At 35.4% G+C, this 24,476-nt stretch overlaps 1 protein-coding gene across 2 annotated transcripts in view; it reads left to right on the top strand.

Moving 5' to 3' along the window:
* The window catches only part of LOC138703160 (protein draper-like), a 57,093-nt gene extending 44,423 nt beyond the window's left edge, over window positions 1-12,670 (top strand). Inside the window, exons 7-9 of one of the 2 annotated variants that reach the window (XM_069830818.1) lie at window positions 3,183-3,314; window positions 4,778-4,906; window positions 12,484-12,670. In XM_069830818.1, the coding sequence (XP_069686919.1) occupies window positions 3,183-3,314; window positions 4,778-4,906; window positions 12,484-12,551 (329 nt within the window). In that variant the 3' untranslated portion in view covers window positions 12,552-12,670. Of the gene's footprint in view, window positions 1-3,182; window positions 3,315-4,777; window positions 4,907-12,075; window positions 12,216-12,483 lie in introns of those variants that run through there. The other variant, XM_069830820.1, reaches the window with a different exon arrangement.
* Window positions 12,671-24,476: the final 11,806 nt, after the last annotated feature.

Raw genomic sequence — 24,476 nt, 5'->3', positions numbered from 1 at the left:
TAAACGATATTTTCAAGTATCTGTGACAACTGTGACTGTGACAATTAAATATCTGTGACTTTTATCTGTGATTTTGTCACACCGATATTTTATATCGCTAAGTAAGCACGATATGCATGAATTACACCGATATTTTGTCACACCGATATTTTATATCGCTAAGTAAGCACGATATGCATGAATTACACCGATATTTTGTCACACCGATATTTTATATCGCTAAGTAAGCACGATATGCATGAATTACACCGATATTTTGTCACACCGATATTTTATATCGCTAAGTAAGCACGATATGCATGAATTACACCGATATTTTGTCACACCGATATTTTATATCGCTAAGTAAGCACGATATGCATGAATTACACCGATATTTTGTCACACCGATATTTTATATCGCTAAGTAAGCACGATATGCATGAATTACACCGATATTTTGTCACACCGATATTTTATATCGCTAAGTAAGCACGATATGCATGAATTACACCGATATTTTGTCACACCGATATTTTATATCGCTAAGTAAGCACGATATGCATGAATTACACCGATATTTTGTCACACCGATATTTTATATCGCTAAGTAAGCACGATATGCATGAATTACACCGATATTTTGTCACACCGATATTTTATATCGCTAAGTAAGCATGATATGCATGAATTACACCGATATTTTGTCACACCGATAAAAATTAACAGGAAATATTGAAGAGCAGTGCAATGTGAATACGATTTCTCTATACACGCCACACCTCAGTGGTGTATATGGGAAAATCCAACAAATAAGTTATGTACATGTACCATTAACAAATAAATACTAATCTAACTGAACAGTAACATGTAAAAAGTTAACCTCATATACCAAGAGGTTTTATCGTAGTTGATTGTAGATATGGATCAGTTGATAATTTTTAATGTAGTTGAGTGCGGAGAAATTGAGGTTATGTGATTATCCTAATCGTTTTAAAAATTGATCCTTTTTATTGTATATAATATAATCGATAAATTATTTTAAGTCGTGCATTAACATTATAATATTGAGTCAGAATAAAAATTAACGAAACATCAGTATTCGGAAAAACAATGGAAAATAATTACAGAACAAGACAGTTGTTCAGACAGGATTTTACACAAGATAAAGTTTTGGTAAACAATGGTATTATTATTATTATTATTATTATTATTATTATTATTATTATTATTATTATTTAAATCGTGTAATCACTATATCATTTATAATAAGATGGTGACACTAGCGCTGTAGTAGTTTCGGCAATTTCGGATGTGAAAATCATTACATTTATAAGGAATTTTTTTGTGGAGAGACAGTTGCTCAGGTTAAACTAGAGCTGAGGTAGTTTCGGTGATTTCGGAAGTGAAAATCGTTGAATTTGATTGTTTGTGAAGATGCAGTTGATCGTATATCCAAGGCATAACAAAGCCTAAACTAACCAAACCTAACTTGTCACAGATTCGTATATGCAAGGTGTATAAGGTGAATACGAAGGAAACTACCTCAAGGTTAGTTTAGCCAAGTAAGTTTTATCTCGTTCGGTTTTAATTCTATAGGTGCTGTTGTCGGCTTGTGAGAAATGCTTCGAAAGTTCGGAAGAGCATAACGTTCAGTGACACGGAGTGAACTAACATGATTTACGTTTGATACCCCTTATTTTCAAATGTAATTAATTATCCCATTTATGTGTAAGTGTAGGTCTATTTTAAAAGTGAGCAAGGGCAATGAGAACGATTTGTTGGAGCAGTGTCTGCTAGATGTCAGATCTTTTTGGAATTTATAAAATTGACAATTTTTGCTAACTACCCTATATTATTGTATTTAAAAGTTGAAAATTACTTGCAAGTTGATGATTTTAACAATATCTAGATAAATATCACTAAATATCAAGTTTAGAACATTGATTAGGCCTATTAATTGGGTGAAGTAACACCCCACACGAGTACCAATGTTAGGAAGCACTGTGCGATTTCCTAAGAGTTAATAACCATAAACAACATACCGGTAGTGAACTTATTACAAATAATTTTATTTTTAGTTTAATTATTTTAATTAATACTACCCTGCACTGTTCGTGTTAGAGCTATACATTAAAACTGGATCATACATAAATGAGAGAAGTACATGTAAAGTTATTAAAATAATGTAGGCTCCTGTAACTATTCTGTTTGTAATTAATAGTATAACTAAAAAAAATTGTTACTGCGTAAAAATTGAGTGGAAAATACTTACACATTAATATATATTCACAGTAGTATGAAAATGTGAAGATCTCGGGGAATATATAAAATATTTATAAAACATATATTCAGACTTAATATGAAAACAAAATGTCAGATTCATGATTGTATTATTATAATGCCGCTAATAACTTTGCAACACATCATCACTTTGAAAAAAATAATATTGAAAAACAAAGTATCACGAAAAAATAATCAAATACCACCGCCCGATTGCTGTTATTGTATCATGCGCATGCGCAAACCCACGACGTAGAGGAGAAAATATCAGTCGCAGACGTTGCAACAGTCACAGAGTACTGAATACGGAGCAGATTTCGATAGCGATATTTTGTCACAGATATTTCGCGTCTTCAGTCACAGGTTTATCTGTGACAAAAAAATACCTGTGACAAAATATCGGTTTGTGAAATATCGGCCATCTCTATTCGGACATCACTTCCCTGAAGATGGCTGCAGAGATAGCAGTCGAAAACTTGGAGCATTCCAAAATCTTAACTCGGCTGATATCCCGCGAAAACATATTAGCGAAAGGGTACATCCTTTAAGAAAACGTTTGCAACTTACGTGATTGTAAGACTGTGGGTTTTAAATATTGTATCATCATTCATATTCACCATATTTTGCTTCATCGGACTAGTTTCTGTTTCCAAACCTTAAACAGGACTTGTAATGATAATATGAACAAGAAGTTAATTATTGGTCTCAGTCAAAACTTCTAAATTTTCTTTCAGAGAGTATGACAACTTTCTGATCTTGCGAATGAAAGGAAATTATGATGAAAAAAAATATGGAAATCAATTAAATCCTGACATATTTTGGGTGGTGGCATAAAAATTTAACAACCTTCTCTCGTACATTAAAAGACAGTACGTTGCAACAACATTATGAATGTCGTCATGTGTGTCATTGTGTTACAGTGATTGGTGGCGCGTGCTCCGACGACCGTGAGTGCCAGTTCGCACCCAACAGCACAATATGCGTGAACAACACGTGCGCGTGCAAAACGTTCTTCGTGCCTTCAAAGAAACGTAATGATACGTGTTTACAATGTAAGTATCCCCTTCAAATATTTATTATACTGTGCCAACCATTAAAGTCTTGTAAATAGCTACGTTCATTAAGACTGTTAACCTTAAATATGTATTAATATTTGACTTTCTTCAATGTGAAAAGGAACCTCTATAAGGTTTCAGTGTTACTAAAATTATTAAATTAGAGCCAGTGGCGGTTCGTGCCAAAAATGACAAGGGGTTTACTACTTTTATGATCAACAATTTAAACAATATCTCATTTCTGAAAAATTAAAAAAATTGCTACAGTTCTTTAAAGTAGATAATTGCCTTAAAATGAGTCTCATGATGATGATGATCATAGCGTACTTATTTCCTTCTCTTCCACCGAAATTATTAAAGCATTATTATTACTATTATTATTATTATTATTATTATTATTACTACTACTACTATTATTATTATTATATTATAACTTTTGTATTTGTATTTATTGTAGACCTGGTTGAATTGAAGATAAGGCCACAAGCATTTAACGCCGCCGAATAAAGTGTATTCATATTTCCATAGGCCTATTTTTATTGCATACAAATCTTCATATTAATAAATATATTTTTACCTTTCTTCTGAACTCAAGACTTAGTAAACCAAGTAAAGTGTTAAATGTATCCGAAAGAGTTAAAAGAAGAAAGTCGGAGATAGCAATGTCAGATCTTGATCTTGACATTCTTTTCATTTTTCTCAATTTCAAAGTGTGACATGGTAATGTTTAATCAGCGTAGATGTTATTTATGTACTAAAAATATTTTAATTACGTTTCAAAACTCACGGTTAACTCGAAAACCTTAAACAATGAAAATATTGTGAAAACAAATTTGAAATCAGAGCGATGATTTCTATGAGAATCCGCAGTTCTAACAGACAAAAGTGGTTACTCTGCATACGAAAGTCCGCAAGGCAATAAGAAAAAAAAAAGTATTTCTTTAACCAGTAAAGATTTTGAATAGCAGCCACTTTTAAAAGTAATTTCCATTCTTTCTAAACATTTCTTTCTCTTTGACCCCCTATCTAACGTGAAAAATAAAATTAAAAAACGTCACTTATCATGTCAATGTCTATTTTAGACCGTTCACTTCGAAGTTAGTATTGTTTCTCTCACTTTCCAAAACAGATTTTGATTTAGAATTTTTTTTCTATGCTTTCCTTAGACATTTATCTATGAATCCTAAAAGTTAATTGATTGCCTCTCATAGGAGCTATGACATGATAATATTTAACGGTGCGACAAATAGCGCCCTCGTGTGCTTTCTACGAACGCCAATGAAAGAACGAAAATGGCGGGCGATTATATTCAGTATTTATCTAGCTTTAAGAAGTGTATAACGTCATGAGCAGCGAATGACAAGACGCACACGTTTAAAATGTAGCCGACCTGCGACGTGATTGGCTGCCGGACATAGAGCGACGCGACTATAGTAATTGGCTCTTTTTACTCTTTGCAGCAGCCGCGATGGGCGTTTTCTGCGAAGAGTCACAACAATGCGATTCAAGTAACTCGATGTGTGAGAAGAATATTTGCGTGTGCAAGAAGGGTTACCGACTAAAGAAGACCGAATGCGTCAAAGATACAGGTATGATCTGCTTCACTTTATATTTGTTCCTTGATATTTATTTTTTTATTACACGAGGGCGAATCGAAAAGTCTTTGCCCCAATTTTTTTTTCAGCCACAATAATAAACCACTAGTTTGGACATCCGCTGTTGTAGACTTAGGCCGTCGAGCGCAAAACCGCCACCGGACAGCAGTCTTCGCATCAGGAAAAGCACCAAGGAGTTCTCGTGGACAACGTGGTTCTCCTTCATGACAACGCCAGGCCTCATGTGGGAAACAGTCGCCCAGCTGGAGTCATTCAGGTGGAAGATTATGGAGCATCCACCATATAATGCAGTGATTACCACGTGTTTGGTCCACTGAAGAAGTTCCTGGTAGGCCAGAGGTTCACTTCCGACGACGACAACGCGACGACCACTATCCGGCGTTGGTTCCGCGCTCTACCGGTCGAATTCTACAACAGCTGCATCTCCAAACTAGTGGTGCGATGGGACACATTCCTGAACCGCGGTGGTGACTATGTGGAAAAATAATCGAAGATACTTGGAACACTATCTGTATGTTTATTATTGTGGCATAAAAAATAGGGCCAAATACTTTTCGATTTGTCCTCATACATAAAGAGGAAATATTATGGATTTGAAGATTTTCACGAAAACACACCTTTTCATCGCGACTGATAATATAAAATGGCTCTGGGAGTCCTATTCGATTAGTAATTATTTTTGTTGAACTTATGAAATAATGCACAGGCTAATGCAGAGCGTTTGCCAGGAACAGATTTCGCTCAGGTAAATTCCTATAGACGTTTACTATTACAGATCTATACTTGTTTTTTTGAAAGATGGGACATCGGAGCGTTACGATCGGAAAAACAACTGAATGTCACATAGTGTGGTAGGCCTGTTGCTATGGTAACAACGGTTGAGTTGCCAAACTTACCGTTCCCACGTGGTTAGTGCTTAATAGCTCTCTTGACGATATTTATTATGCACACAATGTTAACATTGGTACGTTTCGTCATTGATTCTCTGTCGATTTTTGTATTGTTTTCTTACCTTCGCGTCAATTGTCAATGAATGTTTTAACGTCAGCCATCTTAACGACTATTGCTAGCTTCCATCAGCTGGCAGCGTGGTAGTCCATATTGGCAACATGGCACTGTAGTTCTAAGCTCGGCCGCTTAACTGTCATGTCCCATCTTAAAAAAAAAACAGGTATAACGCGACTGCCGTACGTGCAAGACGGAGCTTGGTTGGTAGTTGGTACCCCGACCGGTTACCTAGTCGGAAGGAATGCCCGAACGTTAAGCAATGGAGACGTGCAAGAAGAAGCCTGGTGGGTAAACTGCTACGTAGCCTGTTAGTCCGCTGGTAGCTCGTAGAATGAATCACCTCATTTTTCCAGCTACTAGGCAACTAAATGTCTTTACTGCGCATACTTCCGTAGAACTTCCCCACGTGCTAAACGCCTACTGCCACGGTCGACTCTAGTAGAAGGTCGGAAGGCTCAACTTGGCAACACTATGTCGTCTGCTGTTGTCAGTCATACTGTTGTCATATTTCGTTAACAGAACCAAAGAGTTTTAATGTTAGTATCAGAAGAAAACCGTTAAAAAGTTAATCATACGTCGTACATGGACTCAGTATAATACATAACGGATTATAGATTGATATATACATTTGCAACAAAGTAAAGTAAACCTTTTATATATTTTTAAAATCTTGAAAAATGTACTCTCTTAAAAAATTGCTGTAATTTAATACAAAGATTCGTAAGGGTTATGTCGTGTCTTAATTATTTTTGTCATTATTTTCCACATGCTATAGTTTTATATTAACCACACAATACTTCCATTCTGGTTGAATGATCGTCCACCTCTGCTTCCGGCATGTGGGCGTGAGACCAGCAGCCGCCTGGTCGGTCTTGGCCCTTCATGGGCTGTAGCGCCATGGATTTACTTTACTTTACCTACAGTCTTATATTATTTATAAAAATATTCCGTTACATTAAGTACAAAACTCAAACAAGTACAATTCATAGGCGTGAATATTCAAACATTTTGTTACATTGTACTTTATTTAGGTCATATACCTACGTTGGTTTTCAGCCAGAATTAATAGATCTATCGACTTATGCTAGGCCATCTTTTTCAGACTTCAGTAATATTCATTTATAAAAAGACACTGTAATAATTATATGAGCCGCTCAGAGCAAAAGTGGTGTAAGTCAAAATTGGGTAATGAGGTTTAAAGTAAAATTTCTGTAAAATACAGCGCAAAGTAGCAATTAATATGTCCTTCGTGCTATGCACTGACTACTAATAGTTTAAATAAATTGAATATTCATTGCTACTTTGCGCTGTATTTTACGGAATGTTTACTTTAACTCACATTACCCATTTCTGACTTACACCACTTCTGCTCTGAACGGCTCATATCTTCAAAGGAATCGTGTCTTTATTATTAGATATTATCTTATTTCCAACTTCTATACTGCAGTTTTATATTGTTTATCAAAACATCATTCCATTACATTACATTACATGCAATATTCAACACATATTGTACAATTCCTAGGCCAAAATGTCTAGGTCAGGGCTGTACATTATATTAAATTGTATCTTATTTAGGCCTACATTTTTTACGTCTTTTTCTAAAATGTCTGCAATTCTCTCTTATATACTGGTTTACTGGCAGCTATGACATCATTCCTTACCTTTGAAAATTATTTAATTACGTGCATAATGCCTGAAAGTATTTTATCAACAAGTTTAACTTATTCCATCGCACGTGGGCATACATCGTTTACAAAGCCAACATCACTACACAAGACTGTTTTTGAGAGTAACTTCAACAACTTCTTTTGATTTCCATATTCTACATTAACAATGTTTGAAATCAATGTATTTATAATGCAGTAGGCAATTGTTGCAATGTAAAGTATAAAATTTGAAGGAAGAATAAACTCCTTCTCGATTCAGTATAAACATAAATAGCCTACCTATCTTGATTGTTGGTTTCTTTCCCTACCAAGTAGGTAATCAATACAAAGTGAGCAATGTAACTTTGAGGACACCTTGAAATAGGCATAAGCTGATATGTTAAGGAAGGCTGGATGTATCAGCTTCAAAGTTAAAAGTATCAGGGTCTTGAATGAATAACTCTAAAAAATTGAGTTACCGGTACATCCACCATTTCGTTTCTTTCTGGTTCTATATCGCCTACTATTTCAAATTTTTCCGAGGACCATTTTAGAAATCCATACTTGGCTGATTTCATGCAAAACTTAAAAAGAAAAGCTCAGCATAAATGTAAATACTCTTCAATATGCGAAAGCAAAACTTAAATCGCATAATACACCGCGCGCTCGTAAGAAGACTGATCCCTGATGCACATGTTGCCAAGTTTCCGTCTTCCGACCTTCTACTAGAGTCGACCGTGCTACTCCTCGTCATTTCGACGCGTATAATGGATTAGGAAAGTTTAATTCCAAATAATAATAATAATAATAATAATAATAATAATAATAATAATAATAATAATAATAATACTTACTTACTTACTTACTTACTTACTTACTTACTTACTTACTTACTTACTTACTTACTTACTTACTTACTTACTTACTTACTTACTTACTTACTTACTTACTTACTTACTGGCTTTTAAGGAACCCGGAGGTTCATTGCCATAAGCCCGCCATTGGTCCCTATCCTGAGCAAGATTAATCCAGTCTCTACCATCATATCCTACCTCCCTCAAATCCATTTCAATATTATCTTCCCATCTACGGCTCGGCTTCCCCAAAGATCTTTTTCCCTCCGGCCTCCCAACTAACACTCTATATGCATTTCTGGATTCGCCCATACGTGCTACATGTCCTGCCCATCTCAAACGTCTGGATTTTATGTTCCTAATTATGTCAGGTGAAGTATACAATGCGTGCAGCTCTGCGTTGTGTAACTTCTCCATTCACCTGTAACTTCATCCCTCTTAGCCCCAAATATTTTCCTAAGAACCTTATTCTCAAACACCCATAATCTCTGTTCCTCTCTCAAAGTCAAACTCCAAGTTTCACAACAATACAGAACAACCGGTAATATAACTGTTTTATAAGTTCTAACTTTCAGATTTTTTGACAGCAGACTAGATGATAAAAGCTTCTTAAACGAATAATAACACGCATTTCCCATATTTATTCTGCGTTTAATTTCCTCCCGAGTGTCATTTATATTTGTTACTGTTGCTCCAAGATATTTGAATTTTTCCACCTCTTCGAAGGATAAATCTCCAATTTTTATAGTTCCATTTCGTACAATATTCTAGACACGAGACATAACCATGTACTTAGTCTTTACGGGATTTACTTCCAACCGTATCGCTTTACTTGCTTCAACTAGAATTTCCGCGTTTTCCCTAATCGTTTGTGTATTTTCTCCTAACATATTCACGTCATCCGCATAGACAAGAAGCTGATGTAACCCGTTCAATTCCAAACCCTGGCTGTTATCTTGAACTTTCCTAATGGCATATTCTAATGCGAAGTTAAAAAGTAAAGGTGATAGTGCATCTCCCTGCTTTAGCCCGCAGTGAATTGGAAAAGCATCAGATAGAAAATGGCCTATACGGACTCTGCTGTAAGTTTCACTAAGACACATTTTAATTAATCGAACTAGTTTCTTGGGAATACCAAATTCAATAAGAATATTATATAAAACTTCTCTCTTAACCGAGTCATACGCCTTTTTGAAATCTATGAATAACTGATGTACTGTACCCTTACACTCCCATTTTTCTCCAATATCTGTCGAATACAAAAAAAATTGATCAATAGTCGATCTATTACGCCTAAAACCACATTGATGATCCCCAATAATTTCATCTACATATGGAGTTAATCTTCTCAAAAGGATATTCGACAAAATTTTGTACGACGTCAACAAAAGTGATATTCCTCGAAAGTTATTACAGTTAGTCTTGTCCCCCTTCTTAAAAATAGGTACGATTATGGACTCCTTCCATTGATCTGGTACAATTTCCTTTTCCCAAATTGCAAGTACAAGTTTATAAATTTCGCTAGATACTGCCCTTCCACCCTCTTGTATTAATTCTGCTGGAATTTGATCAATACCTGGAGACAATAATAATAATAATAATAATAATAATAATAATAATAATAATAATAATAATAATAACAATAATAATAATAATGTTTATTGCCAGAAAAATACAATACAAAGAAATTGTAAATTTACAACATTCTAGCACTCCCCTAAAAGAGTGTTCTCGTGCTCAGGGTAGTATTCGATACATAATAAATGCAGACGCATAAATTATAACATAAGAACATCTAAAAATTTATCATGACTCATAACAAATTGCTTACGTACATTTTTAAATTTCGAACTGTTGGAGAAAAATAAATTTGCGTATTTCTTTATTAATTTGTTATAAATTCTAGGGTAGATATTAGTACTTTGGTTGAAAGAACTGCTCGTTACACACTTGGGTTCCAACAAACGTATTGTATTCATGTTTTTGGTTTTGTTTGTGAGTATATGATCTCAAATATGTGTAATTTTTACATAGGCCTATAAAATTTAATAATGCATTGATATAAATTTTATGTATTTTCAAGACTTTGAATTCTAAAAACAATTTTTCGATAGGATAACCAATGTTTACAAATTTTGAAATCAGTCTCAACCTGACCACCAAAGCCCATATCTTATTGTAAAATTGTGAGATGAAGTATGAGTTGAAATGGATACTAATAAAGGTAAAGGTAGCTCCTTCACATGCCATAAAGGCACTTCGGGAGCATGGAGATAGAGCCCCATGCTTTCTTGATCTCTGTATTAGAATGAAGTGGTGTGAAATGGATACCAGTAATAAGTAACTTTGTAAATGCATAATTTATATTTTACAAAAAGTGACGATTTTAGAAACAATATAATTACCGGTACTGACCTTTTGGCAATTAATACGTATTATTTTATCAATACTGTATACAGGATGATTCACGAAGAAAGGTTAAAAAATTTAGGAGTGAAAAAGTTCATATGAATATAGGTCCGTTTTTGAACGGTTACGGAGATATGGCTCTTTAATTTCACAAAAACTTCTGGGATTCCATTATACTAACTCGCATTTAGAGACAGATAACGGACAAATTTAAAGTTTATATTCACGTATGCTTACATACCTAATATTCTAGATGTCGGGGTCGATGTTTTCGCACATTTTCAAAGGTACCTCCTCCTGCTTCAATGCACTGTTGCGCTCGAGCGTGAATAGCGCTCATCACTCGAGAAAGTTGCTCGTGGCTGTTCTTTAAGCGGAGTGCAGCATCCAAAATACGGTCGATTAGTGCCTCTCTCGGTTCCACCTTCCTTTGGTATACCAAGTCTTTCATCCAACCCCATAGACAGTAAATACTCTTCGATATGGTACCCTTCTGTTCGGAAAGCGTCGTTCATATTCAGCGACGGCACGCTAGGAACTTCCATCTCACAAACCATAAATATACACAATATTGGCATATTCTGCCGTCGAAAATTTATAAGGCATCTTGAAAAACACAACTTAACACTTCCGATAACTGTACCTGTATAACTACTGTACTTTAGGTAGTTGGCTGAACTGCTGTGAACTGATAAGTGATAGTGTATTTGTGTTATGTGCGGATTCTGTGTCATTACATCAGACAAGGGCAGGCGATTCGACATTTGTAATGTCTCATCACCCGGTTTGTGAGATGGTTTAACTTATCTTATCCACATCACTCACAATACTATGTCATTCATTGCGATCCGTGACCTTGTCTCACATCTCACGTCAGCAGCATATGGTAACGTCTGATTCATATTGGGGCAAAAAAATACATCTAGCTCCGCCATCGTTCGAAAACAGACCTATGTTCATATGAACTTTTTCACTCAAAATTTCCTAAGATATCGTATACTAAATGTTTTTACCTTTCCTCGTGAATCACCCTCTATATATCAGAATGAACTATATGAGATTTAATGAAAGGGTTTTATTATGACGCTTTCCAGAAAAGTGGAATTATTTATGTGATTATTTCCTTACTGAAAATACCCAACTATCTAAGGAACGTTTATGTGAACCTGAAGACCAATACAATCCATCCTGGCACTTATATAAATTCTTATTGTTTTTTAAGGACAATTTTGAAAAAGCAGAGTAAGTTCAGCTACACTGACTGGCAGGCGCAAACAAGCTTCGTTCTCATCTCCCCGATCTTCTGCCCAATCACCAGCTAGCTTACGAGCGACCAGCTCGGTAACCAGCCAGGCTCCGTCTTGTACACTCCAACTTTCTGCCCGACGACCAACTAGCTTACGAGAGACCAACTTGGTAACGAACCAGGCTCCGTCTTGTACGTACCCTTAGATTCTGATCGCTCTCTAACCAAATTCCCGTAGAGTCGCATTAATTTGACCTGAACCAAGCCTTCGTGAGCCTGTAACAAGTGTAACATAACACAAATGTACGCAATAAGTGAGACATCTTGTAGGGAGTATTCCAATGATGCGGAAACAATTTTATGTTTTAATGTTTTCTGTTTCAGCATCAATGACAAGAGACAATTTGTGGTTTGCTGTGGCCATTCCTCTAATTTCGTCGTTGTGGTTGTGATACAGTTGGACTGTGTATACAAATTGCATAACTTATCAGACGTTGGAGTTAGAAAAATTCAAATGTGGAAGTGAAAGTGTAAATTTGAGACGAAACAATACAGTTGTTCTCTCTCCCAACAGCGTACCTGAACAACAGCAATCCTATTACCCTGAAGTGTCTGCTCAGTCATCTTCTTTTTACTTGAAGCACTTGAACCTGCTGTAAGTTATTTACAGACACAACTTGTTAATAGTATCCGAAGAGTTGAAATCGACAGATGATTATCACTTCTTAAAAATATCTTACTATGATAGCAAGTCAATAAAATATTATTATTCTCTATGCTACTATTTATTTAACCCTTTTAGGTCGAAGGACCAATTTGTCGGTCTGAGTATAATAAAAACACAATTTTCTTAGGCTAATCTATGGACTTCAGGTTTTCAGTAATTTTAGTTCTCGTAACAAAGATAAAATTGAAGCACAAATCGAATAGACTTCAAAGTATTTTTGTTAACAATGATCGACGTCCTGAATAAGATACTGGAGAATAAACAATCAGTATGAAAGTCTGATTTACTGTCACTGAGAATAAATCTTAAATGAAAAGTATTGAATAATAATTTAATAGTTATTAACGTCTAAAAAATAAATCTTCAGAAAACATTGATATTTATAAATAATCATATAAACTTAATTCTTCTCTAATTATCATTTAACGCATCAGAAGTTGGCAAATAAAATTATTAATAAGACACAAGCTTGGTATTTCTATTATAGTTTTATACCGGATGATACTGGACTAAATAGGGTCTTTTCGAGAAATGATTCAGGCAAGGAAATTTAAATATAAAAGTGGTTGTTTGTGAACTGTTTTTGAGATATGCATATACTAATAAAAGCAAACAAATGACAACATTGCAAAACGTGTTCACGTAACAGTAACGGTTGAGCCGCAAAATTATGTACGTAAGTGGATGAATATCCTAATGCATTACAGAAGGACATTGGCGACTCTGCAGTTCCTCCTTCCCTCTCTAGTCTTGCTTAAAATGTACTTCTACCGTCACTGAATGCACGGTTACCACGTCTTTTTGTCACTTACTTTGTTACCGATATTTAATGGAATTGCTACAAAACAGTCAATGTTACGCAACAAACAAGCAAAGGACACATTTGTTGGTATTTGCTCTACAAAATACTCCAACATCACCTCTCTAGCATCTCACGTTTTTCTGTGATACGCATTCCAAAAATTCGACTATACACCGTCCGTAGAATCTGTAGAGTGCCTGTCACAAAATGAGACTTCTGGGCAACTGGCGTAATAGCTGGCTGGTCCAATGAGTAGTGAAGTCGCGAAAGAAATGACGTGAGAGAGGAACGCTATGTGAACTCTCGCCCGTTCGCTAGCTACCTTTGGGGAAGGGAAGGAAGCAGGCCCCCCCCTCTCTCAAGTAACGTCATGAGCAAGTTATTCTACAGAATCCACGGACAGTCTATAAACATGCTTCTTTTCTAAAAACTTGTTCAAAAAAACCACAATGATATTAGACTTACCGTAAAAAAAACAGCTTGTTACAAAACCCCAAAATAAGAATGGATTTGAGGGAGGTGGGATATGATGGTAGAGTCCGGACTGATCTTGCACAGTGTAGGGACGGATGGCGGGCTTATGTGAGGGCGACAATGAACCTTCGGTTTCTCTAAAAGCCATAATTAAGTAATTATGCTTAAATCACTACCCTGATTCATCTCTCGAAAGAACCTTATTTAATCCCCATCCACCTTATATGCATATCTGACTTTAAAAGGGTTAAATGAGTAACGATTTCAACTACAGAGGTAGTTTAATGTTGATTTGTATTAGCTATGACGATGGTTGTGGTGGTGGTAATTGTGATTTTGATGGTAGTGGTGGAGGAGATGGTGGTGGTGGAGTGTGTCGAAGAACAAAAATATTTTTGAGACAGAAGAAACTAAAATTTCATTTTCAGGAGATACCAGGTAAGATTCTGTAGAAAAATTTGTCCCAAAGACCTTTGGGCTTCTCACGGTAATGTCCTGTGAAGTATGCTGTTATTATCCGTTTTGAATTTAAAAATGTGTGTTATGACTTTAACTAACAAAGAAAATAACCTACAAATATCGAGATTTTAGACTTTTACGGTGATTGTGGATAAAAGCAGACTCATGTATTCCACAGCCATCCGGGTCACCGGAATATCGTCTCTTCAGATAGGCAATTCCAACTATAACGATGGCTTATTTATTGATAAATGAATATTTTTTATTTTGATTCTTCTTTATTACAGTGATTTATATGTTTGTACGAAGTAGGTCGAGCTAAAAACATTTGTGATTTCGGTATCAGATGGGTTTGTAGAAATATTCATTCAAAAGCTTAAACGAAAGATTAGTGCACAGTGGGCTATTTGTACTTTAGTACCATAGTTTAAATATATATCCTTAAACCAGAAAAGTAAACGAAATATTAAATTTAATTAACAAATTGATTAACAAATACGATGAGTATAAATGTAGAAATAGTTAATTTGACGTAGCCTAATTGTAGAGTACTTAACTGTGGTGTTAATTTCCAAATGAATCTATTCTCTGTAATGGCACATACAATTGAGACCCGGAATCCAAGAGGGGCCCAAGTCCATTACATCAAACTTTTGGGAAATTGAAAAAAAATGTTTGCTGTTGCTACAAAATGCCTCTGACTAATTATTTTTTGTTTCGTAAGTAGATCTCCTTTACATCTCCATGGCAACAAACTTCTACTAATTATTTTGCATGAGAAATAAATTTTGAAAATGATTAAAATATTGGGCCCCTCTTGGATTCCGAGTCTCAATTTAAAAACAACTCATTGACGTCATATTAATCTGTGACGTGGCTAACGAGAAAGATGCTTTTGTGAATCGTTTCGACTGTCAATTGCATTGTTGTCTCGAGACTAGACCTTATGGAATGAGAAAATGATTATGAAGTAATTAACGAGGAGGCTTCATTTTGTTAAATTTAAATGCTGGGAGTAAGAAGAGAGAAATGAAAAGAAATATCAAACTTTTATTTCAAACTCCAAACACCTTTACAGTCTCGACACAATAACAATCATTAACAATATAAACGTTTTATGTACATAATTATAGGAATTCGATAAATTCCCTGACACTTTTTTCTAATTTTTTCATCAATTTGGTGTTACGTAATATGAAGAAGTTCTACATTCTGAGAAAAGAAAATTTACCTGTTTTTCATTGTTTTATAACTCTGCCACTTTTAACTACTGTACGGATAGACTTAAAAGTGAAACAATTTGTTTCTTGTATTAGAAACGTTTATTTTAAGACGTCTCGATAACATTACTATTATCCATATCTTAAAGATCAAGTTGGAGATATCATTATGATGTAGCAATACAGTAGATAATGCAGTAAAAATAACTTCTCGATAGCACTCGAGTATCTTTCACGTTCATTCTAAACAATTTTCTTACGTTTGCCTCCAATTTGTAAAAAATAGACACTTGAAGATTAATTTGTGATTATAATATGCTAGTGCTATAAGATCTTTCATTTACCCTATATTTCCATTCTTTAACGCCAATTTTGTTTTACTTAAAATTTTATAGTACATCGATCGCGGCTCACTAAACATTTAGTGGGTGCTGTTTTCTAACACGTAGGAGTTGCGTAATTTTGTTGCAGAGGAAAACATTCTCGTGCACGGCCTGTAGTAGTAAGTGTAAAAACATAGAATAAACTTCCGGTGTATTTTAGATTTAAAGTAATAATTGTTTAAAGAAATTTGCATTCTGCGGTAACCATAGTTTTAGAGTTTATAGTATAAAGGTACAGTACATCAGTTATTCATACATTTCAAAAAGGCATATGACTCCGTTAAGACAGAAGTTTTATATAATATTCTTATTGAATTTGGTATTCCCAAGAAACTAGTTCGATTAATTAAAATGCGTCTCAGTGAAACGTACAGCAGAGTCCGTATAGGCTAGCTTCTGTCTGATGCTCTTCCAATTCACTGTGGGCTACAGCAAGGAGATGCACTGTCAACTCTACTTTTTAACTTCGCTCTAGAATATGCCATTAGGAAAGTTCAGGATAACAGACAGGGTTTGGAATTGAACATCAGCTTCTTGTTCATGCGGATGACGTGAATATGTTAGGAGAAAATCCATAAACGATTAGGGAAAACACGGAAACTTTACTTGAAGCAAATAAAGCGATAGGTTTGGAAGTAAACCCCGAAAAGACGAAATATATAATTATGTCTCGTGACCAGAATATTGTACGAAATGGAAATATAAAAATTGGAGATTTATCCTTCGAAGAGGTGGAAAAATTCGAATATCTTGGAGCAACAGTAACAGATATAAATGGCACACGAGAGGAAATTAAACGCAGAATAAATATGGGGAATGCATGTTATTATTCGGTTGAGAAGCTTTTGTCATCTAGTCTGCTGTCAAAAAATCTGAAAGTTAGAATTTATAAAGCAGTTATATTACCGGTTGTTCTGTATGGTTGTGAAACTTGGACTTTGATTTTGAGAGAGGAACAGAGATTAAGGGTGTTTGAGAATAAGGTGCTTAGGAAAATATTTGGAGCTAAAAGGGATGAAGTTATAGGAGAATGGAGAAAGTTACACAACACAGAACTGCACGCATTGTATTCTTCACCTGACGTAATTATGAGCATTAAATCCAGACTTTTGAGATGGGCAGGGCATGTAGCACCTATGGGCGAATCCAGAAATACATATATAGTGTTAGTTGGGAGTTAAGTGCACCCAGGATAAGCTAAAGCATCTAAAATTTTAGTGGCAAAGGGATATATCTTTTAACAACTTTACACATTAAAATTAAAATAAAAAATTTCACGGAATTTACGAAAGTTTAAGTACTTACAAACACATTTTCTCAAAAATAACTTATACTCATTTGCTTCTGACCCCTCACTTCTGAGCTTTATATTCTTTTCTAAGCATCACTATTCAATCCTGGTTTTCATGTAAGAGAATAGAGGCCAACATTAATTCATAAAATGAATAATAGCTTTCTTTATTACTCCAATTTAATGTCTGTGCTTCTCAGAACGAAGCAAGTGAGTTAGGTCAGGAAAACGGCTTGAGTGCATCACATCTGCATAATTTATATAATGCGACATTTCATCAGCTGATTTTTCATCACGCACATGCCTTTGCGTCATGGCACGTTGTCATGGTTACTATCACGTGCCAAACAATTCCTGTGGTTAACGTGAAATATGTGGCAGCCGACATCTTCCAGCAATACCGCCATCAGGTGGCTCAATCAGCAATTACTACACGTTCACACCACAACACCATTGTTATCTGCCTCTCTTTGCACTGAATGTTTATCATGACTTGTAATACAATTTACATGTATATTGATATGAACTTTGTTATAAATTTAAGTTGCTCTGTACTAATGGTTGATAAATAGCAAGTCATTGTAAACAAACTAGAGGAGTTTTCAAAACAAGCAAAAAAGACATTGATCAAATGAATATACTTACCGAAAATTATTAAGAATAAGATAATGAACTTTCACTATTTAACTCATATTTTATTAAAACTGTTCAGTAAGGCCTTCCCCAAGGTACTGTTCTTGGACAAATTTTATTTCCAATTGCAAATAAAGACAATATTAATTACAATCGACTCCCAATAATTCGCCATCTTCTTTTGGCGGAAGCGGTGGGCGGAGTAACGTCATTTCCGTCTTTACTTTACTCTCTTCCTCTCGCTTAAAACATTTGCGGTCTAAACTTAATAGAAAATGAGTAATCCAAAATGTTTTAACAGGTTGGTCCGAAAAATAATAGTCAAAAGATTTTACCTATTTAGATACCTTTTTCTCATAAATCTTCGTAGAAATAGAGCTCTGAAATGTTTACTATATAACATGTGGATTAAATAATCTTTTAATCAATTTAATGAATATTTGTTTAAGCAAATTTTTAAATGACGTAAATTTTATTATAAATTAAATATATAATTACTTTTTCCAAGTAGTATGTTCTCATTAAGCCAGCACAAATTGAAAGAACTATCGGATATGTCTGGGAAAAATGCACCTAATTGATTACAAGTGCATGGTAATTATTTTGGGTAGTATTGTAGTCTTATATGTAAAAAACTTATAAATTAAATGATTAGTAGTACACAAAATACGTAATATCGTAAACGTATTTCTTCTTTGTATTATATTTACTGTATTTATTTGTTTTCCTTTGAAAAATGGAGAAGTTCAAATACCTCGGAGCACCAATAACAAATATAAATGACATTCGGGAGAAAATAAAACGCAGAATAAATATAGTAAATGCCTGTTATTATTCGGTTGAGAAGCTTTTGTCATCCAGTCTGCTCTCAAAAAACCTGAAAGTTAGAATTTATAAAACAGTTATATTACCGGTGTCCTGTATGTTTGTGAAACTTGGACTCTCACTTTGAGAGAGGAACAGAGGTTAAGGGTGTTTGAGAATAAGGTGCTTGGGAAAATATTTGGGACTAAGAGAGATGAAGTCACAAGAGAGTGGAGAAAGTTACACAACGCAGAACTACAAGCATTGTATTCTTCACCTGACATAATTATGAACATTAAAACCAGGCGTTTGAGATAGGCGGGGCATGTAACACGTATGGACGAGTTCAGAATGCGTATATAGTTTTAGTTGTATGTCCGAAAGGAAAAAGATCTTTGGGGTGGCAGAGACGTAGGAGGGAGGATAATATTAAAATGCATTTGAGGGAGGTGGGTCATGATGGTAGGGACTGGATAAATCTTGCTCAGGATTTAGAACGATGGCGGGCTTATGTGAGGGCGGCAATGAACCTCCGGGTTCTCTAAAACCCATTTGTAAGTGTTTATTTATTTTTATCTTATAGGGACACTAGTTTATTGTGACATCATTTATTTAATCCCTTCGATGACTCTGTAACCAAGGTCAACTGTGTTAGCTTAATGAGATTAGAATCGGATCCTGTAACGGATAACTTATTCGTATTTATTCTGATTCTTCAGAACAGTCTTATTGTCAGAGGTTTTTTGACTGAATTATTATTTGAACATAAAGTCAAGCTACTATTGGGTATATGCGCAAGACATAGTACAGAATCAGTTAATTCAGAAGGAAATATGTAATTAATATTTGTATTATAAATTTATGAGACCGTGTAAAACTGTAATTTTTTTAGAAGTCAGCCATTTTTAATTACTTGAGACTCCTCGATTGAAATTTCCATATAAAAAGCCATAAAAAGGAGCTCCTCGGAACATATAATGAGGTTCCAGGAGTCGCATTTTGGACAGCCCGAATATACAGTAGATAGCTTATCTTGGCAGAACAGTTGTAAGTGTGAGGGTGCAGATCAGGATGTTGCACAACGCTTAGCAAAGGCAAATGGTGTCTTTGTATAGTTATATCCAGCTTGGGAATGTACTAATTTATCAAGTAGAACAAGGTTTACAAATGTCTACATAAAGTAAACTGAAGAGGCTATAGCCTGGGACAGCAAAACTCTGAAGCGGCGACAATTTTTTACTTCTTTGTAATAACACGAGGACAACTCTGGGACAGACATAAATTCAAAAGCTATTATGGTTGCGGTAAAAGAATGTTAACTGTTATAAGTAGAAGCTGGGATTTTAGACCCAGTAATGCTTCGTTTTAAACACAGAATACATATGGGAAATACCTGTTATTATTCGGTTGAGAAGCTTTTATCATCCAGTCTGTTTTCAAAAAATCTGAAAGTTAGAATTTATAAAACAGTTATATTACCGGTTGTTCTTTATGGTTGTGAAACTTGGACTCTCACTTTGACAGAGGAACATAGGTTAAGAGTGTTTGAGAATAAGGTGCTTAGAAAAATATTTGTGGCTAAGAGGGATGAAGTTACAGGAGAACGGAGAAAGTTACATAACACAGAACTGCACGCATTGTATTCTTCACCTGACATAATTAGGAACATTAAATCCAGACGTTTGAGATGGGCAGGGCATGTAGCACTTATGGGCGAATCCAGAAATGCATATAGAGTGTTAGTTGGGAGGCCTGAGGGAAAAAGACCTTTGGGGAGGCCGAGATGTAGATGGGAAGATAATATTAGAATGGATTTGAGGGAGGTGGGATATGATGATAGAGACTGGATTAATCTTGCTCAGGATAGGGACCAATGACTTATGTGAGGCCGGCAATGAACCTCCGGGTTCTTTAAAAGTCAGTAAGTAAGTAATGCTTCGTTTCAGGTTTTTATTATATCTAAAATACGCTTTTATAGGTATTTTGGTAATGTATAGAAAAATATTTAGGACATGAGCTCTTAATTTTGGGCATTTTAAGCAGATAAAGTTCATTTAAGCCTTCAAAATGTTTCTTTATTTAACGACACATTGAAAACCACTCAAAACTGAGTCAGTTTTTACTGTACTGCTAAATTTAATTACAGAAGAATAAAATTAATGATCTGTAGAATCGTTTAGGGGCATCTCTACATGCTAAGGATAAAGGTTAATTTTGGTGCCATTTATGCAAATTTGTATTCTAATTTTTTCCTCCTAATATATGTGGACGTGTTTTTCGTACATTTCACATAGGCTATCTGGTGCCAATGTGATCATTTTATATCACTGTACTATTTAAAAAAATACTAATTGATGCCGAAGTGTCGATTTCTGCCATAATGGGGAAAATTTCGACATACTTATTTACTTACTTACTTACTCACTTACTTACTTACTTACTTATTTACTTACTTGCTTGCTTGCTTACTTACTTACTTAGTTACTTACTTACTTGCTTGCTTACTTACTTACTTAATTTATTTACTTACTCACTTACTTAGTTACTTACTTACTTACTTACTTACTTACTTACTTACTTACTTACTTACTTACTTACTTACTTACTTACTGGCTTTTAAGGAACCCGCAGGTTCATTGCCGCCCTCACATAAGCCCACCATCGGTCCCTATCCTGTGCAAGATTAATCCAGTCACTATCATCATATCCCACCTTCCTCAAATCCATTTTAATTGGGAAAGATTTCGACATAGTATGACAAATAGGAAACACTTTAAAACCCAACACTTACAACACAAATTTTGTTTCTGAAAAATATATGTTTTATAATACTCTTACTAGAGTTAACTACTTGCGATGACATTTCCCACACCTGTCTCGTGAAACCATTATTTTTTGGCATTCTCCAACATACTGAACACAAAGTTCTCTAGCTTTGTCATCATAATAATAGCCACTACATACGGCACAACAGAATTTTTTTTAATTGCCCAGATTGTTTGATGACCTAGCTCCATCCCCCTTCACGCCGTGCATTAGATAGCTCCCTTCTGTAGGAAAGCCTAACTTCTTTTTGCTGTTTAGTCTCCTTCAGCTGTTTCCTATAGTTTTCAGAAGTAATTAAGTCTGATTTTTGCAGTTTTATTACTCTTTTGCCACCAGTTGGAAGTGTTAGCAGCGGAACTCGCGACAGTTCTTCAAAGGAAGTATCAGTAGGTGAGGAACTGGACAAACCTAAATATCATTGTACATATGGTGTCTGTGGTGTTCTTGGGAGAATTGTAATGTCTTCTTCAACGCGAATTTCACATCAATTTTCGGCTAGAACCAGATCATATTGAAACATGTTATTCTGCAGTGCGTCAGACTGCCAATTTTTTACGTAATTAATTGTTAATCTATATAGCCTTTAGAATCAAGGCTAAGAATATGCCGAACTAATTGATCTTCCATGTTTGTAACGAGAGTTGTGCCTCTTCCTATTTGTCCGATACCAATGAAAGTTAAAATATAAAGTTTAATTAAGATTGGTTCAATGGAAGATGAGTAGTTTCATACATGCAGGCAGACACACAGAAAAACAGATAAACAGACAAAGTGGCACTAAAAGCTCTATGAAGGATTGCGAACTATCCAGAGACCAAGCACAAAAAAATTTTGATAGAGACAGTTCCCCAAGACTTCTCATAAATACTGCAGGCGAAATCAGGGAGAACTCGACACTATGTGCAGAGGTGCACTCATTACGAGTGACTAAGTGGCCGGGATCCGACGTAATGAGCGCCACCTTAAATCACTAAGTGATTATTTACGCTAATCATAGTGTGCTGGACATTGTGCCACGGTCACACATCTGTGACACAGTGCATGAGGGTTGGCCACTAAAGGGAAACTAAAAGGTGAAACTTAAACTGAGAGGATTCAATCCTACATCGGAACTGGAATCCGATGTGGCTTAAGCCTTGGTTTTTCTGAACCGACGCATGCGACGTGCGAGATGCGAGGCCCGCCTCGCACAAATCCGGACTACACGAGAGACAGTGAGTGGTTTCTATAACTGCGGGGTGCGCAGACCTCGCACCTCGCACTTACAGAAACCGCTTACTATATCTCGTGTAGTCCGGATTTGTGCGAGGCGGGCCTCGCACCTAGCACGTCACTTGCGTCGGTTTATAAAAACCAGGGCTTAAGTGGATAAAGCGTCAGCACGTAGAGCTGAAAACCCGGATTCGAGTCCCTGTGCCGGAGAGAATTTTTCTCCGCTCCATCCATCCTTCATGCAGAATTCCTCCACAGAAATATCAAACGTACTTCGGTACATCACAATTTTCCAGACTGTAATGTTGAAGTAACTGTTCGAAAATGCACAATGACATTTCAATTTTTCTCTTTTATTATCATATATACTATATGCTGATTACAAATGTTAAAAAATTGTTCAAAATTAATCATATTTGTAGTAGTTACAAGATATCCCCTGTTCGTACTACATGTTATTTAAAATACTTTGGTATTGCTAAGGTTAATACAATTTGAAGAGTCCACTGCAAGAATGATGGATGTCACTTTCTTGTCGAAAACGAACCAAGACTGTCAATGCATAGCTTAAGACATAGAATGTACATACAGAGTTATATGGCATTAACACTGATAGCCATTGTCCAGTAATGATCGGAAAATCACAGTTAAGCTTTGAGCGCTAAGCATTTCAAACTTTCAATTGCGTCTCCTGCAAAATGTATTCCAAATGACATCCATCATTCTTGCAGTGGACTCTTCATTTAATATGTTATATCTCTTCATAAACAAAATAGGTTTTACTTAAAATGTGATATCTAAGTTATAAGCAATATGTCATATTTTTACTCTGTATATTTACTTTGAAAATGTAATAGGCTACTTTACGCACAACGTGCAACGAGAGTGTGGAAGTACCTTGTAAGTAGAAGAAAGTTACTGCCTCAGTAATGTCCGAACCCTATAGAAATATCATGGTCAATAACCTAGTGAAGCATAGCTAATTAATCACTAAATTTTCTTCCTGCCTTTTCATGGTGGCACGCGATGGGAAGGTCCATAATCACTTCCTCGATGCGATGAGAAAGAGCACTAGTATATTAATCTCTCTGTTCTAGCTAAACAGGTGATTCATAAACATGAATCTCGGTGCTAATGGATTTATAAGCACTTTTGAATCGACGTATTTTAATAACATCAGCATACATATTTACAAAGCTCCGGGCTTTTAAAGTAGGAACATGCGTGATGTTTATCCGCAACGTATTTCCAGTTCCTTATATAGAACGTTTTACACACATCTGCGTTACGGCACCAGACATTCTGAATCTGTTGTATCCAATTATGATTACAAAAACAGCTCTTTGATAAATCCTGGAATACAAAACCTTAAATTAGCAATTTCTGCATATATTTGTGATTCAAGTAACCCTTACCATTGTGCTGTGTCTTTGTCGCTTAAAAGACTGAAGTATACCCAAGGAAAAAATGAATATTCTATCACGCTAATAGTGTGTTACGTGAGGTAATTAATGGTCTTCGATAAAATCACAACACGCCACTCGAC

The sequence above is a fragment of the Periplaneta americana genome, chromosome 7 (genome assembly GCF_040183065.1).
Source record: "Periplaneta americana isolate PAMFEO1 chromosome 7, P.americana_PAMFEO1_priV1, whole genome shotgun sequence".
NCBI lineage: Eukaryota > Metazoa > Arthropoda > Insecta > Blattodea > Blattidae > Periplaneta > Periplaneta americana.
This window is presented reverse-complemented; position numbering and strand designations above follow the sequence as displayed.